Raw genomic sequence first — 18153 nt, forward strand, 5'->3', positions numbered from 1 at the left:
GCACTTAATATTAACAAAACAGTAAATAAGTAAACCACAACACACAAAATCCGACACCAATTTATAAAAATAGGAAATATTTGTCTCTTTAAAATGACACCAAAATGACGAAAATCCCATGTAGGGAACCAGAGATATGAATTTTTAGGTACTAAAAGTAAAACAAGCGCTTGAAAGCAAATAGCGCTCAAAGGGTTAAAAAAAAAGGTCGCACTGGACAGGGACAAAGTCCAGAGTTTAGGCTACCCACAATGTAACACTGTTAAACTTACTTTCAGAAGTGTTTCTTGGTTCAAGAAAGTGGTCCACAGCACCAGCCAAGGATCCAAATACTCTGGTTTGCCTTTTGGAGCCTGGGACTACAACTCCCACAATGCACCTCTTCAAATTATGGAGTTTTTTTTTCATTAAACAGTTACTCCAAACATCTTCAAACTTCTGGATCTTCTTCCAGAGGTCTTTTTCTGGTCCTTGAAGTGTCCACAAACTTGATCCGAGGATCTAGAAGCTCTGTGTTGCTCCTTGGGAGTTCGGATTACAATTGCCAGAAGGCACCTGGTCAGAATCCTCAAATGGCAACTTGACGCTGGTCGGCTGGGCTCTTCTTGCAGGATTTGATGCAGGGGACTTTAGTTAGCTCCTTTGTACCTGTAGCTTACATGGGTTCTACTCCGGGAGTTGCAGAAGCAAGGCAAAGTCCTTTTCTTGGTGCGGTTCTTCAGGTGCAGACTAAGGGTTCAACAGGGCAGCCCTTCTTCTCATGTATTTTCTTCCAGCAGGGATCTGAATTGTGAGACAGCTTTGCCATATTTATCCTTGCTCCTGGGGTGGGAAGCAGTGGGGTGCTCCTGTCCAATGGGGTTCAGGCCACCACCCTCCCGGGTGACCACTTCCTATGGAGTGCGGCACAAATCAATCGCAAAAAAAACATTCTCTAAAAATCCAATATGGCAAAAATCCATCCTTAGAGGTTAGATCTGGCTGAGTCCACCTACTGGTGTGGCTTTGTCTCTCTTAACACACCCCTTCCAGTCCCTCTCCTAATCTAATCAGTGGGGCTCCCATTGATCTGGAGAAGTAGGAAATGGGGGAGGTCCAGTTTCTGTCCCAAGCAGCTTTTCCTCCTTTGAAGACCAGTTTGGCTACACTTCCCCCATCCTGCTTTGCCATCTGCTGCAGCAGTTCTCCACCCACCAGATGCTTCCTTTGTCTCAGCCCAGGCCACTTCACAACTCATTAAGGTAGCCTGTCTCAGGCTGCCAGAGGCTGACCAGTCAGGAAAGCGCACTACAGGGCTAAATTTAGTAACTTTCAGAAAGAGTTCTAAAACTCTTTCCCTGTGCTAGTTATATTAAATTCAACATTGACAAGTTGTTGGATTAATTATAACATTTCATTTGGTACCAAACTTGATATATTTAGCTAATCTCTATTGGAAATAAGACTTTATTATTTTAAAATAAAGCCTTCCAATGTTAGCCAGTCTGTTAACTACAATGCGGATAAACAAATTTGGCTGCTTTTCCCTCAACAGGGCTTGTAAAACACCTTTTATTAAGGCCCTGTTTATATATACACTGCACCCAAAACTAGGGGCACCTAGTGCAGACCTCAGGGGTGACTTATGCAAAAATAAGGTAGTTTGTGACTTTGGAAGCACTTTTAATTCCAAAGTAGAATTTGGGGTTAATTTTAAATTAAAAGCAGCCAGCAAGGCATACCTGCTTTTACAATGACACCAGGGACCACAGCAGTGCACCGAGGGGTGTCCTACTTACCCCGGGGTCCCTAAACCTACATGCCCTGCCTATACTAGGGACTTATAGGTAGATTGTCAGAGCCAATTATAATTATGCCTAATTTGTATATATCATTTTAACCAGAGCACTGGCCCTGGGACTGGTTAGCTGTGCCCAGGGCACAGTCAGAGTCAGAAAATTCCAGTATCAGCTAAAAATGGGAGCAAACGGTGAGGGGGCTTCTGCAATCAGCCCAGTTTCCCCACACTGTTGCTACTTTATATTAGGTTCTGGGGTGCCAAGGTAGAAAGCATTACAGTGAACACTGATGTAATTTTACCTTAAACGACAGGGCCCACGATGTTTGATACTTGAAGAACACACAATATGTAGACAATATCTTGTAGATGTCTTCAACTGAATATCTACTTACCCATAATCAACAGTCTGTGAGAACCATCCAAGCACAGGATGCCAGTGGGTAAGATTGGATTTTTTCTGGGAAACGTACTTCTGGCAGTAGCAAAGCATATGAATAAGCACACTCACAAAAATATTTGTTTCTTCTTCTAGTGCTTTTTCTGTCATGTTGCCCAAATCAATTAGATTACCTACACAGAAGAAGACCACCAAAGAAAAATTAGAAAGGTGATATCTGTCTAAATTTCAAAATCAATCTGTCTGTTTTAAGTTTCAAAGCATGAAGGTACAAGTAGAAATAAGGACATTTCTGTCCTCTTGTACATTACCCACAAAGATACAGAAATTCAAGGAATACATTACAACAGAAAACACAAACACAGTCCACAGAACGATAGAAGAATTACAAAATATCTTCCAAGATCAAGGACAAAGTCAACAAAAACTATACAAAACAGACTCTGTAAGAAGCATGCCTTTCCCTCTATGTTTGAGAAGTTGTCTCTCAAAATGTGATCAGTTGTCCATCATCTGCATGACAGTCCCCTATAACATTTAAAGACACTTCTCAATGTAGTTATGGTAAACAGCCTTTGAAAGTCTTGAATACTTTTGGGTTGACTAGTTCAACAAAACAGACCTTGGGAAAAACAGAATAGAGCGGCTGCAGCACTGGAGTTGTGTTATGATCTCAGATGGAAGAGATTTGGCAGATTTGCCCTAACAACCTTCCTTTTGGATATGATTTGGGGGCCCTGTTTACTCCAGAGTTCTCTGTCCTTGTTCAGTCATCTTCCGAGTAGCAACACACCTATGAAACACCATAATAAGTTAGCAGGTACTCACAATACTATTGGACCAACAACCTTGTATGTGGGAGTTTTCCCACCAATAATTTCAGGTAGGTGTAAGTGCCTTAAGTATGTACCTCAAGAATGGGTGGTGAGAGCTTCAGAAAAGGGGAGATTACCCTGGCTTCAGAACCAGTAGGTAAAGATAAAACTGGTACAGTACCAGGCCCCAAATCCTTTTCACCCAAGTAAAGTAGTTAGGTACTGGTCCAACGTTTGACATTGCAATTAAGTTGTTTTGGAAGCTAGTCAAAATGAAAAATGACAAATTGATACTGAATGAAAAAAACACCCATCTCAAGAAGGGTAAACAACAAAAATAGATAAAATTCACAAACAAGATTCTGCACCCTGCTGATAACTGAAAAAAACCAAGAAAAAAAAAAAACAGTAGGCTGAGGCAATGACAGGAAGCTAGTGCTGATGTCTCTCACAACCAAAACTGAATTCATAGCATCTTTAGGCTTAGCTGTTTTCCAGGCCTGCATGTGATACATGAATTGTTATCGCATGAAGGAGGAGAACAAGACAAGACAATTTGGAATATACTTAAGGTGGGTAATTGTTTTGCCTCTAAATTTGTCAAAATAATATTTTTCCCTGCTCACTGCAATGATGTTTTTTTGAGTTTAGAAATGTTTGTTTGTATTTATGTGTTTAATTGCAAAGGAAAACTTAGAAATGTTCTCAATAAGTTAGATGGCAGCAGTCAGTCACTGCACTTCATGTCTGAAACTGTACAACATATTACAATGCTCTGTAGGTACGTGAGGATTCTAAACATTACTTACCTAACAAACAGAGAGTATGGCTGCCTTCTAGACAGGTACACACTTCGCTGCACTGTTCTTCATGACTGAGAAATATAATAAACTTGCGAAAAAGTTCATGGGATTCTAGTACAGACAGGCGCTGAAAGTAAAAACAAAGAGTAAATGTCTGGTACAAAGGTCACATTGACAATTTGTAATACAAATAAGTGGAAAAACGCTGTGCCTTGTCACTCACGTGCTACAATGCAAAGTGTCTGAAATATAGCAAAACCAGTTTCTAGATTACACAGTTCTTTGGTCTGAAACAGGTGTGTAAGTGTTTATACAGAAATAGGTATTTGTAAATACTCTTGGATGATAGGAGACCACAGCAGCCTTGAAAGGAAAAGTCTCTTTGCGGTGACCTTGATATCCGATAGAGACTTCTAGCTGCTGATTTCTTCCCTTAGAAGTATCCCAGGTGTCAGACTGGATCTGGAAGATCTGACATAACCAGTACCCCTGCACGCTGATAGGTGGCGTTGTCCAGCTCTGCATGCGTCGTCAGCACCGTCCATGCCAGAAGCATCAGCAGCACCTATTTAGGTGCCACCCAGGTGCGCTGATGTCAGTTCTTTTCTTTGTGCGCCAGCCAGTGCAGATCCAGGAAGAGCTATCCCTTCAGTCGACTGAGTTTTTTTGTCAAAGCTTTATTTGGGTTTTCCTCCTGTTGTGGTTGGATGTAATCTAGGAAGGCCACTTCAAGCCCTGCGTGCCAGTCACCGGTTGACGTCGGTGACAGACTCACATCTTGTTTGTCTGTGGTGTACTGAGCGCGACCACAATCTGAAGTATTACTCTGACTGCTTTGTGACGAACCCGAATGCTTTGAGGCAGCGCTTCCTAAAACTCATGGCAGCCACTCGTGAAACTCCACACCTGTCGAGGTCCCGCATGAGAGGAAGGTCACAGGATCAGTTGCAGAGTCGGAGGTCATCTTCTCATTTGCAATTTTCAGGACACTCATGTAAGTCGAAGCATATGAAGAAGAAGTAGTTAAAGCGTGCTTTGACTTCTCGGCATCGGTGGGCCGACAAGATGCAGGAGTGTCCTCATTCTAGCCCTTGCTCCGTGGCTGAGCCTGCGCCGACTCCACGTTCCCCCGAGTTTGCGGGAGCAATCCCTGCCCAATGTAAGGACTTTTATGATGCCAAGTGCAGCATTTTTGGGCGGGCAGACCCCTCTGGCACTCCCTTGAGCCCTTTGGGGGTTGGCAGTGGCCCCGGCTGGTTCCACTTCAGCAGCTCTGGCCCCTGCACCAGTGGACCTGGACTGATGCCAATCATAACCACCTCAACCTTCCCCAGGGCCGGTCCTGATGCTGACGCTCCCGGCACTGCAAGCACCCACCGGCAGCACCATCCCCATTTTGATCCCCAACTCCGATACAGAGCCGGAGGGGAGATGCTCGACGCCCTATCTGTTGCCATCAAAAGCTTTGCCTCCCAGATCGGATCCTGAGCCCTATTTCTATGGGCTTGGCCTCAGGGAGGAATGGGTGGGGTCACTTGGCCCTGAAGTCCAGCCTTATGAACATGACATGGACTGGTGCGAGGAACTGGGTGATGACAGTGTCTTGGATACTTCCCCAGCTGCTTTTGCGATGGTGGTGCAGAGGGCTGCAGAGATCTTCAACCCTTGGTGGCAGTCAAAACTAATGTCTTGACAGAGGTGCTTCAGCCGAGTCTCCTCATCTGAACCGCTCCTCCCATTTAACAAATCCCTCACAGAAATCCTTTTGTGTACGTGGTTCAAACCCCACACAGGGGCTCCTGTGCACAGGACATTCGCCCGTCGCCACTGACCGGCCACAGGGACCCAAGTTTCCTCACGCAACACCCTACCCCTGAGAGTTTGGTGGTCCACGCGTCTACCTCACATGTCAACCCTGGCGCGTTCCTTACCACTCCTTCGGATAGGGAATACAAGAGGCAGGAGACACTTGGGAAGACGATGTTTTCTTTCACAAGCCTAGCATTGCGGTCTGTGAACACTGCGTTTCTTTGGGCTTTTACCCCCATGCTCTGCGGAAAACAGTTATGGTAGTGCTGCCTATGGTCCCGGAGTAGACTCAACAGTACTCTCCCAAGCGGTAGCAGACGAGAGAGAAGCAGCAAAGTTCACAATCAGATGTGGACTTGACATGACCGACTTGCTAGGCAGAGTGGTCTAGCCGACGATGTCCCTTAGGTGCCACGTCTAGCAGTGCACTACTGGTTTCCAGGGGACGCCATGTCTTCTTGGATGACAAGCCCTTCGATGGCTCCCGTTTCTTTGGAGACAAGGCGGACTCAGCGATTGAGAGATTTAAGCACAGTTGGAATAGCGCCTGGTCCTTGGGCTTATCTTCTGTCCCGCACCAAACCCAGTCCACTATTTGCCCTTTTTGTGGCTACAAAGCGGCCACCAACTGTGCCAGTTCCTACCCAGACACCGTGCGGCGCATGCTCCCCGGCCCCTGTGCAGCGAGGTTGAGGTATCCACAAGCCTCATGGATCAGGCAACCAAAAGATAGGTCAGTCCACCACCCTAATTTGGATCAGTCTCCACAATCCCCCAGCCCCCAAACACACACACAGCTGCAGCCTCCAAACTCTCTTAATTTGCCCTTATACCAGTACAGGCACCCAGTTGGTGGCAGGATGTCATCACCTGCCCCACTGGCAGTCCATAACATCGGACAGTTGGGTTTTGCAGATAGTCCAAAAGGACTACTCCCTCCCCTTCCCGACTACTCCTCCACTATGCTACCATCTCAAGCCAACAGAGGATCATCTTTATCTTCTCCACTAGGAAGTTGCAGCTCTCTTGGCCAAGGGAGCCATAGATAGGGTCTCAATGCCAGAAGCAGGCTGTGGTTGCTATTTCTGATACTTTCTAATACTGAAGAAGGGCTGAGGCCTTGATCCTATCCTAGACCTGAGACCCCTCAACTAATTTCTCAATAGGGAGAAATTCAAAATGCTCAGCTTGGCTCAGGTTCTGTCTGCAAAGGACATAGGAGTCTGGATGGTGGCGATGGAGTTGCAGGACACATATTTTCATATTTCCATTCTGCCTACACTGTTATCTGCGGTTCACGGTCAGTCATAAGCATTTTCAGCTTGCCTTGCTCCCCTTTGGCCTGACCAGCACCCTCAGGTGTTCACTAAGGTGATGGCGGAGATGCAGCTCATCTGCTGGGGTCAGGAGTGTCAGTCTTCCCCTATCTCGACGACTAGCTGTTGAAGACGGGCTTGCTCCAGGCTGTTGTCTCCCACCTCCAGACTATGGCCAACCTCCTGCACTCACTTGGGTTCACTATAAAACGTGAAAAAGTCACACCTGACTCCCTCTCAGATGCTCCCTTTCATGGGAGCTGTTCTGGACCTGGTGCAGTTTCAGGCTTATCCTCCCAGGCTGCAAGTCTAGGATATTCAGGCTATGATACTATGTTTTGGCCTCTATCCTTGATTTCTGAGAGATAGACTCCGAGGCTGTTGAGACTTATGGCCTCCTGCAACCTGCAAGTAATAAATGTACGGTGGCATATGAGGGCTCTGTAGTGAGATCTGAAGTTCCAGTCAGCACAGCATCAGGGGAATCTCTCTGTCATGGTCGAGATCTCAGAGAGAACTGTAAAAGATCTGCAGTGGTGGCTAATGAACTGCAAATGGGTCAGCAGCAGACCCCCTATCCTCTCCCCAACCAGATCTCACAGTAGTGACGGATGCGCCACTCTTGGGATGGGCAGCCATCTGGGAGGGGTGGAGATCAGAGGACTCTGGTCTCCGAAGGAATCCAAACTCCACATCAATCTGCTGGAGTTGCAGGCGATCCGACTAGCATTGAAGGCCTTCCTAACTTCCACCTTCTATCAAGGGGAGGCTGGTGCAGGTGTTCACAGACAACATCACTGCCATGTGGTACTGCAATAAATATGGTGGGGTGGGGTCGCAGACCATATATCAAGAGGCCCTCTCTTGACATGGACGAAACATCAGGGCATTTCCCTGGCAGGTTCTCTGAATGCCAGGGCGGACGAACTCAGCTGCAGATGCTTATCGGATCACAAATGGAGTCTCCATCCGGAGGTGGCACAAGGTCCCTTTCAGCAGTGGGGAGAGCCTTCAATAGATATGTTTGCCTCCACCGAAAATGTGCAATGTCAGAAGGTTTGCACACTGGAATTTCCTAACCGGCTCTAGCTCGGAGTCGCTTTTCATCTAGAGTGGAGCTCAGGCCTCCTGTACGTCTTTCCAACCATACCACTCCTGCCCAGAATTCTCAAGAAGATCAAGAACGACCGGGCCCAAATCACCCTTGTGGAACCGGAGTGGACACGGAGGGGGTGATTCCAACCCTGGCGGTCTATGACCGCCAGGGTGGAGGCCGGGGGTAGCACCGCCAACAGGCTGGCGGTGCTACATGGGCAATTCTGACCGCGGCGGTACAGCCGCGGTCAGATACGGGAAACCAGCGGTTTCCCGCTGGTTTCCCGCTGCCCTGGGGAATCCTCCATGGCGGCGCAGCTTGCTGCGCCGCCATGGGGATTCCGACCCCCATACCGCCATCCTGTCCTGGCGGTTTTGGCTGCCAGGAACAGGATGGCGGTATGGGGTGTCGTGGGGCCCCTGGGGGCCCCTGCAGTGCCCATGCCAATGGCATGGGCACTGCTGGGGCCCCCGTAACAGGGCCCCACAAAGATTTTCAGTGTCTGCCATGCAGACACTGAAAATCGCGACGGGTGCAACTGCACCCGTCGCACCCCTTCCACTCCGCCGGCTCCATTTGGAGCCGGCATCCTCATGGAAGGGTGTTTCCCGCTGGGCTGGCAGGCGGCCTTCTGGCGGTCGCCCGCCAGCCCCACGGGAAACCCAGAATACCCGCGGCGGTCTTTTGACCGCGCAGTGTATTCTGCCGGTTCGAGCCAGGCCGGCGGCTTCCGCCGCCGGCCGGGGTCAGAATGACCCCCGGAGAGTCTGGTATCCTGAGCTACTGAGCTTGGCCATCAACCCTCTGAACAGGCTGCCCCTTCGGGAGGATCTTCTGTCGCAGCAGCAGGGGAGGGTTCGCCACCCAAACTGGTCCAGGCTCCGCCTTCTTGCATGGAGATTGAGCGGCAGCCTTCCTCTTGACATCTGTGATGCTATCTTGGCAGCCAGGCGTTCTTCCACCAAAATGGTATACTCCTGCTGTTAAAAGAAGTTTGTGCCTTGGTGTTCCAACAGAAATGTTGATCCCCTTTCTGCCCCTCTTTCTCAGGTTCTTCTATTCATTCTATCTCTTGGCCAGAAGGGCTCTGCTTTGGGCACTTTCTTTCTGCTATCTCTGCATTCCTCAAATTACCTGATCAGCCCTCTCTTTTCAAATCTCCTACTGTACATAGATTCTTGAAAAGATTAGTTCATCTTTTCCCCCTTTTCCTTTTATCGTGCCTTGGTGGGACTTTAATCTAGTGCTTACATTCTTAATGTGCGCTCACTTTGAACTGCTTCACAATTGTCCCCTACAGTTAATCACCATCAAACAGCTTTCCTTGTGGCTATGACATATCCCTAATGAGTTTGTGAGCTCCAGGCCTTTTAATCTAAGCCACCCTTATTTATCTATCCATCCGGACAAAGTAGTGCTTCACACACGAGCCTCCTTTCTTCCAAAGGTGGTCATGTTCTTGGCCGCACAAGGAAATCCTGGGTGGAGGATCAACTATTTGTGGGGTATGTCAGAGCTAAGAAGTGTTGACCTGTGATGAAAAATGTGCTATGCACTAGCTAAGAAGCAACCCCCTGATGGCTTGAGCACTCATTCCAATAGAGCCAAATCTGCGACCACTGAGTTAGCAGGAGTTCTAGTCCTGGAGATCTGAAAGACAGATGCAGTGCATGGCGATGATGCAAGTTATAGTTACCTTAAGGCATGAGTTATAGTTATTTGAAATAACTCTAACCAATAACAGCTGAATTTGTATGGTTTTGTACGTTTGAAATGTGAGCCTAACTATATTGTCCCTCTAACCTTTGTTTCTTTCAGTGAATTTCTGTGTTTTTTTTTAATTTAAGTAATTATAATTAATTAATACTTTAATCCAACCACTGCTGCACAAGACCTTAAAGTCCCAAAATGGCCTTCGAGTACCTAAATGGTTGAAGTGCTGCCAGCAAATCACATCTCTGCGCGAGATCTGGAGTATTCACGAATTTGTCATGACCCAAGATATACAAATTTGGGTTTCCTTTATTTTCTCAAAAACTACTGAACAGATTTACACCAAATAACAAAAAGGGCGCTTTCTGGAACAAGAGCTACCCTTCTGTGGTGTAATTACATCCAGCGGTTTGGGCTGTAGTTGTGTCTAAAATCTCTATGGAAATTAACAGGGCAAACACAACTTTTTTGAAACTCCACCCTTTTTTTTTTTCCCCTCGGCCCTTGCTTGATGGATCACCCTGAAATGTTTCTTTCACAAGAAGACCTAGAGGACACTATTTTTTTTAAGTTTCAAGAAGATTTGTCAAACGGTGTCAAAAATATAGCCAAGTCAAAAACCACTTTTCCTATGTAAACTAGATCCTAACTATAACTACCTACTGGTGACCACGGTCACCGGCAGTCATTATTGTAAAACTGAAAGTATGCCATTCCTCCTAAGCATTAAAAAGACCGCACTCCAAAGTGCTTAGATGCAAAAATAGATTTAATGGCGACGCGTTTCGATCAAACGATCTTCACAGCCAAGTCAAAAAACACTTTTTCTATGCAAACTAGATCCTAATTATAGCTACCTACTGACTAGATGCTAGCTATAACTACCTACTGGCGACCACCAGTAAGTATAAGTAATGTGTGTGTATATATGAATATATATATATGGAAATGACTAACATCAGACCTAAAAATGCACCAATTCTACTTCTGTGAATGTGTATACAAACACTGTACTGGAATGTTCTTATTAAAATGGTTGCAGGTGGCTAAGAGCTTTTTTTATTGCTGTAAATGAAATATTTAACCACTTGTGTATACCATTCAGCACCAACTTTGGATATGTGATACTAAGGAGAACACTTACCTCAGGGGTTAAAGTGGAAAGATGCGAAACAATAGCAGGAACAGACATAATGTGAATCAAGAATGAGCGAAGCAGATTGTCTGAAAACGAGGCAGCAACCACCGGACTATAAAATAAGAAACAACAAAATAAAAAAGGCTTTTAACAACAATCAAATAACACAGTATATATGTTTGGACAAATCAAGACAAATCATTTCCAAATTTAAACAATGTAAAGTGTCAATTTTATTCTTACTCGCAAAATTGTACACTACCTGGTTTTAATTGACTTGGTACAACAGTATTTTGACTTTTGCCTATCTCTATAAATGTTCCTTTAAGAATCAAAATCTTAGAGGGTGCATATATGTTTTTAAATTCCGTTGAGAAAGATTTATTACATGTGCAGTACAATTAATTTCACTTGTTTTTTGTTATAGACAATGGTACCACTTAAAAGGGAATAGGAATTAATTAACAACTTCCCAATAGTAAAAGTTCAGCACCAGGGTGCTCTAACAAACCAGCAGCACAGTAGGACATAAATTAGTGACTCAATCTCAAGCTGAGCTCAAAGCCAGAGATCACAACTCCTAGATCTCCCGGAGGTGGTAGCCCATAATGCTCACTGCCATAACCTATGATCACATTCTGAGATGTGGATCAAAAACTACTTCTAGGTAAAGACCTCTAGATGCAGGGAGAGTACAGACCCCTTAAAGTAAGTTCAGGCTCCCTCTAGCTGAACATCCAACAGCTCACAGAACTAACAATTCTAGGTAGAATATGTTTTAGGTTTCTTATTGATTGCTGACTCGCTCGCCCTCATCTTCATTAGAGGATTTATGAGGGTCAAAACAAATCCTCTAGGGCAACCTGCACTGCCTCAAAACCTATATAAATATCCTAAAAGGAGAACACTATGCCTCCCCTCTTTAACAATAATTTACAACCAGATTACAAGTATCTCATCAATCGTAACCTCATGGACGGATCAGAAGTAAAAATCAAAGGCTTAGCAACGCAATTGTCTCCCTCCTTGCTTTCCAGCCCAGCTTTGCATTGCGTATTCTCTTTGCTGAGGAGGATGTCACCGATTTTTGCTACAAAGGGATGGCCCTCCAGGAACATCTTTATTTGAATTGTGCTAGATTATCATTTGAAACAACAGAGAATATTACCTTCTTTTTTCCTACGTCTCCTAAATCTCTGGCAGAAACTCACCTTCACAAATATGTCAGACCGCCTTAAAATTGGTTCTGCTACTGACAAACATTAAGAAGGGCTTAAAGATTGTTAGTTATTTAATTATATTTAAGAGTAATGCTAAGTGTCTTTATACTGTATAAGGTCCAAACACTATGGTATTATGACTCATTCCTTATATATTCTGCACCACACTGATAAGATTTAGTGAACACAAGCCTATTGTATAGTGCTGTAGATCTGCAACCTGGTCTTCACTCCACATTTTCTGCAACCATTATTGCCTTGTCAGTCTCTTTCAGTGTCAAGTTCAAATTAGACTGGTCGCATTGCAGACCATCCTGTTGACCACTGTGTAGTCTTCAAATGTATTACCTCTCCAAACAGCACTGATTAGAGTTCTATTAAAAAGTGTGGATTTAAGCAGCATGCAACAAGGAAGGGAAGGATAAGTTTTGAAGTTACACATGATTAGTTAGCTCCTTGAATTGAAATGACCTACCATTCTGTTGCTACTCTAAACCAGTGCTACTCAAAGTGCAGCCCTTCTGACCTTCACATGCGCCCCCCTGGTCAAAAGCAGCACCAAGCTGCAGAACCAATTTAAAAGGATATTAAATATACAGGCAAGCATTTATTTAAAGGTTTATTTAAGTTAAAGAAAGGAAGAGAATAGGGGGTCCTGCACCCCTTAAATTCAGAAACCCCTTCATTCTTAAAGGCATCTTGCAGCAGAAGTGTAAAAGAATGATAAACTCTGTTCGAAATTCAAAAGGTGTATTTCATCAACATGCACAATTGTTTCACCTTAGTATATCAGATTATATCAGTGCATTGAGAAGCATTTTTTTTTAAGTGCTAGGTTTCAAACATGAATTTAGAAAGTTTCATACCCCCAACCCTGTCAATAATGCTAATAGTGCACTAAGAGTCAAGTCAGTTGTTATGTGCACTCTTTGAGTGGCCTCGGTTCCTATTATAATGAACAACATTACAGTTTATTAAATCAAACACAGGAGAAGGATTTGTACAGCACACATTCTGAAGTCATGTATTTTAAGACCCTCATATGTGATAATGAAGAAAAAGGAGGGGAATCATACAATTTAGACACTAACAGTATATACTTTGCTTCCTCGACACCCTCCTTACCTCCAATCCCGCTTCCCCCAAATAACCCCCGACCGCCACGCTGCTGGCATTAAAACGGCACTCGGTCACATGACATCTAAAGCAGCAATTACACTTGTGCCCTCAAGTGAGACATAATAGGCTATAGTAGAGACTATAGTCTATGAATTTGTATAGGCCTGCACCTGGGAAATCTATAGCTCTATCACCACCTTTGTGTATTGAGTGTCTTACCGTAAAGCAAGAGAAATGACTGCTGTTAAAGTGCCTTTTGATAGGGATGGCCTCGATCTGGCCAAGCCGTTAGTTAACAAAATCTGCAAAGAAAATGTACACTTTGTATTAGAAGCATTTCCAGTTCAAGAATCCTCTTACCAATAGAGGCAATAAATATCAACTTTAAAAATAATTTTAAAAGTATTAGCACTCACCAGGGGACAACAGATAAAAGAATATACATTTTACTTGCGTCGATATATAGCTGCAACATCTGATCTAGGTGAGATAGGGGACTCACAGTGAAACCATAGGAATGTGCTACAGTTGACTTTCAGAATACAGCATATAGCATTTGACTTGCAGATCCTGCTCACAAAGTGCCCTCCTCCTCCTCTCCTTTCCTCCAGTCTCCCTGGGTCACCCATAATGTGGAGTTGGTTAGCACTCACCTATATTACTATGGTTATGAACAATACAGAATTGGCCTGTCACCAGAAAGTTTGAGTCAAGCAGCACATATTATGTGTCTACGACTATTCAAACCATCCAGATTACTGTGTACCCATATACACTCGATCAAGGCATAAGGATTAGAAAGTGGTTTCAAGGCGTCCTGTGAGACACCCAACAGCTTCTATGGCGAAGTAGTGCAGGATGGTCCTCTGTACCAAAGGCACAAGCCCTGGAGTCTAACTGGTGCTCCTGGAAGCTAAGACAATCAGAATTACAATACAACCACAAGACCGAACAACAGGGAATAAACACAAACAGAAACTGCAACTCTGGGAAATACAGGACTAGAATCGGGACCAGGAACAGGACTGGAATACGCAGAGCAAAAATACTGAAAAGAAGGCTCGGAAAGATCTACACTCAATTAAGGCAAGACACAAATATGCAGACAAACAGGAACATAGTACACAAGGCAAGTCCACATTTAACAGTGCAGATCAAGAAAAGTGCATATAGGAGACTATGGTCAATGACCAACAGAGGAACAGAGATGCAGGAAAACAAGAAAGAGAAACAGATAATACAGATAGCTAAAAACAGAGAACAAACCTGTAACTGCAGTAGGAATACTGCAGAGCACAAGAAGACTCAACAGAAGTCAGTTGCAAGCCACTGCACTCTGTGCTCACATGACTGAAATAGCTGATGGCTCAGAGGAGGACACACCTCAGATCCCTTTGTGTGACTATCTAGAGTGAATTCACAAACAGCCCAACTTTCATCCTGACCCAAATGTGTATTCCACCACCAGGGAGAGGCACAGAAGGATTAAGCAAGAAAATGCCCACTTTCTAAAAGTCAAACAACAAGGTGGTGGACAGAGTGCTAAAACTTTTCAAACAATCACCACCAATCACAGACCTGGGATGAATCCATTGTTCTTTTGATCACCATGCCACCCCAGTTTGGACCCAGCCATATGTAAATCAGTCTTGACCCTGCTCCCCACGGGAATAGTCCAGCCTGTACTGCCAGGCCAGGTCCTTCCTGGACTGTAAACAAGAATCCTGGGACCGGTTTCGGGATATCAGCCCTCATCTTCCAGGGAGGACCTGGCCTGGCAGTTCAGGCTGGACTGTTCCCATAGGGAGCAGGGTCAAGACTGATTTGCATATGGCTAGGCCCAAGCTGGAATGGCATTGCGAGCAAAAAAAATGATGGATTAAACCAAGATCTGTGACTGGGGTAAATGTTTGATTTGTTCTGCATTTTGTCCATCATCTGTTGTTTTTGACCTTTCTAAAAATGGCATTTTCAAACTTACAATTTAAAAACCAACTTTACCAAAACATTTTTTTTAAATTATAAGTTCAGATATCCCAACTCCATTTCTCTATCTGCTCCCAATGGGAAATTACACTTAAAAGATACTTCAGGCCACTCCCAATGTTAACCTATGGGAGAGATAGGCCTTGCAATATTGAAAAACGACTTTAACAGTATTTCACTATCAGGACATGTAAAACACACCAGTACATGTCCTACCTTTTAAATACATTGCACCATGCCCATGGGGCTGCCTTTGGCCTACCTTAGGAGTGACTTACCTGTAGGAAAAGGGAAAGGCGGCCTGGCAAGTGGGTGCACTTACCAGGTCGAACTGCCAGTTAAAACTGCACACACAGATACTGCGGTGGCAGGTCTGAGACATGTTTACAGGGCTACTCATGTAGGGTGGCACAATCAGTGTTACAGGCCCACTAGTAGCATTTGATTTACAGGCCCTGCGCACACATAGCGCATGTTATTAGGGATTTACTAGTAAATCAAATATGCCAATCATGGATAAACCAATCACCAATACCATTTAGACAGAGAGCACGTGCACTTTAGCACTGGTCAGCAGTGGTAAAGTGTCCAGAGTCCTAAAGCCAACAAAAACAGGTCTTAAAAAATAAGAGGAAGAAAGCAAAACTTATAGGGGATGACCCTCTAAAAAGGGCCAGGTCCAACACTGCATATTACCAGGACTGCACCTTTGGTTCTTTTGGCATGGTCCAATGTTGAGATGGAGCGCCACTGGCTTTGCAGATATCACTATCTGACAGGGAGGTATAGTCTTTCTCCTAAATGCAGTACACCCAGTGTTCGAAAAATCTCTTGTCACAAAGCCTACTCTGAAGGTGTTGAACTCTACAAGAGACAGAATGTTGTATTTTCTGCCACACTAAACACCACCACTGGGGAACCTTTATTTTGTGTGATTAATGAGAATGGACAGGTACGCTTTTCAGCACTAGCAACAAGCTAGATGCATCAAAATAGGCGATTTAAAATAAAAATGCTATTAAATCATTTGAACATTGTAAAGCAGACTATGGCCAATGACCCGCAGAGTGATACAGATACATGCAGGTTTGTCACTGGATAATGCAACAAGACACATAAGAGGCGGCAACACGTACTTTCACCTCATTTGAAAAGTTGCTAAGGAATGTTGAGGAAACACATCTGATTTCTAGAATGTATAGGATGATAGTAGGGAACAAAATAACCTTGAAGTGAAAATTGCAGGTACTCTGGGAGAAAGAACTTCAGCAAACATTCTACTAGGATCAGGAAGGGGGTCCCATATCGTACTGCACAAAAAGCATCAATCATATGCAGGGCAGCGAAGTTACAAGCAAAATCTTACAACATTCACTCTGGACTCGGAAGGTCTACATGCCATAGATAGTGAACTTCAGCACCGAGAAGAATGCGCTGCAGGAAGACCAGAACCGGAATTCATAATTTACGGCACTGCCTAGTGCTGGAAGATTACTTGAGGGAGATATTAAAGGCGATATAAATTATTACAGACATGCGGATCCCTGAAAACTCAGCCAGTGAGCTGTTTGGGTCAATGCCTTATGCCAGGCGGGGAGAACTAGTGAATGCACTGTTACTCACAGCTAAATAGGTGACTCTTACCAAACATGCAACAACATTACTTGCCCCAAGACATGACTGAAATACAAATCTGTGGCACCTACTAGCAACAGAAAACCTCATATATGTCACCTTTGGTGGTAACAACGCTTTTCTGAGGTCTTGAGTGCACAGCTGGACTATTTCACAAAATACTTGGAACAAACAGGGACAACAAAGGTTTTAGGGGGTCACTACTAGAGAAGGTGTGACATTAAACACATTTTGCTGTTAATCACTTTCTGGTGTTTGGTATGTTTAGTAGGGGAAACATTAGTATTTGCATACTGCTGCTTGGCAAACTTAATAAGTGAGTAGATTTCTGTGCACACTTTCGTTGAACTCAGTGACTGAGTGCAAAACTGTGTAAAACTTCTCATAGTGAAGGCAGACATCTGGAAATCGTAGATTGGTGGATTTGTTCCTGAACAGGCCACTTAATGAGGCATTTTACTGAAACATAGCAGAGACTTGAGAGTCTACCAAATAATTATTCTCTTCATGTATCTTGGGACCTTGCCAAAACCTTTTCCCACATCAGTGTTAAAGTATTTCATGTGATTTATTTTCACAGCCATAATAATACAAGATTGCCTATGGAGAAGGTGAACTTTGTACACAATGAAGTTATTGCTCTTACAACCATAGATGGAATATCTCATCTTCCAAACCAGACCTACTTGGCATTATGAACAGAGGTGCAGTCTTATCTATCTTTTCAATCCACATGGACATTTAAGGTACTTATAAAAGACACCACCTTGGAGAATAAGCTTGATTGTGGACATGTTGACCTTTGTATCTTCCACGCTAGGCACTTGCTGTGCCAAGTATACTCGACTGCTCAGGAGACACTAGTTTTGTCTCATGGAAAAAAGCATGCTTCAGACCAAGTTTCAGACCACTGAATTCACATTCAGGGCAATAGGTAATGGCAGTAAACACCTCCTGGTTAAACTCAACCTATTTGAGGAATTTAGTTTTAAGCACTTACTTTCTTTTTCATTTTTAAGGATCACATACAACCATTTTAAGTGTTCACGACCACTTTCTTTTGTCAACAATGACATCTCTACTGAGAAAAATATAAAACAAAAAGCTCAACAAAACCTAAACCCTCTTCTGATCCCAGCTTTGGTACCCGTGTGGTCCTGAAGGTGTTTTATTACAATTCCCCAGACTTAGTAGCATTCATTTGAGACAACACAGCATTCTTGTACAGTCTCCCCTATGTTTCCCCCCTGTCAAAACAGTAACTGAACCATACTTAGTAAAAACTGTTTAATTTTCATCATTAAAAGCTCAGTCTATACAGAACAA

General features: G+C 44.1%; 1 protein-coding gene across 9 annotated transcripts in view; it reads right to left on the reverse strand.

The window, feature by feature from the left end:
- UBE3B (ubiquitin protein ligase E3B) overlaps nucleotides 1–18153 on the reverse strand; it is a 342871-nt gene that overhangs the window by 255067 nt on the left and 69651 nt on the right. For all 9 annotated transcript variants that reach the window (XM_069214750.1, XM_069214746.1, XM_069214747.1 and 6 more), the window contains 4 exons: nucleotides 13426–13508; nucleotides 10874–10979; nucleotides 3802–3922; nucleotides 2173–2350 (listed from right to left, as the gene is read on the reverse strand). In XM_069214750.1, the coding sequence (XP_069070851.1) occupies nucleotides 2173–2350; nucleotides 3802–3922; nucleotides 10874–10979; nucleotides 13426–13508 (488 nt within the window). The remainder of the gene's footprint in view (nucleotides 1–2172; nucleotides 2351–3801; nucleotides 3923–10873; nucleotides 10980–13425; nucleotides 13509–18153) is intronic.

This window comes from Pleurodeles waltl, chromosome 11, assembly GCF_031143425.1.
Source record: "Pleurodeles waltl isolate 20211129_DDA chromosome 11, aPleWal1.hap1.20221129, whole genome shotgun sequence".
Classification (NCBI taxonomy): domain Eukaryota; kingdom Metazoa; phylum Chordata; class Amphibia; order Caudata; family Salamandridae; genus Pleurodeles; species Pleurodeles waltl.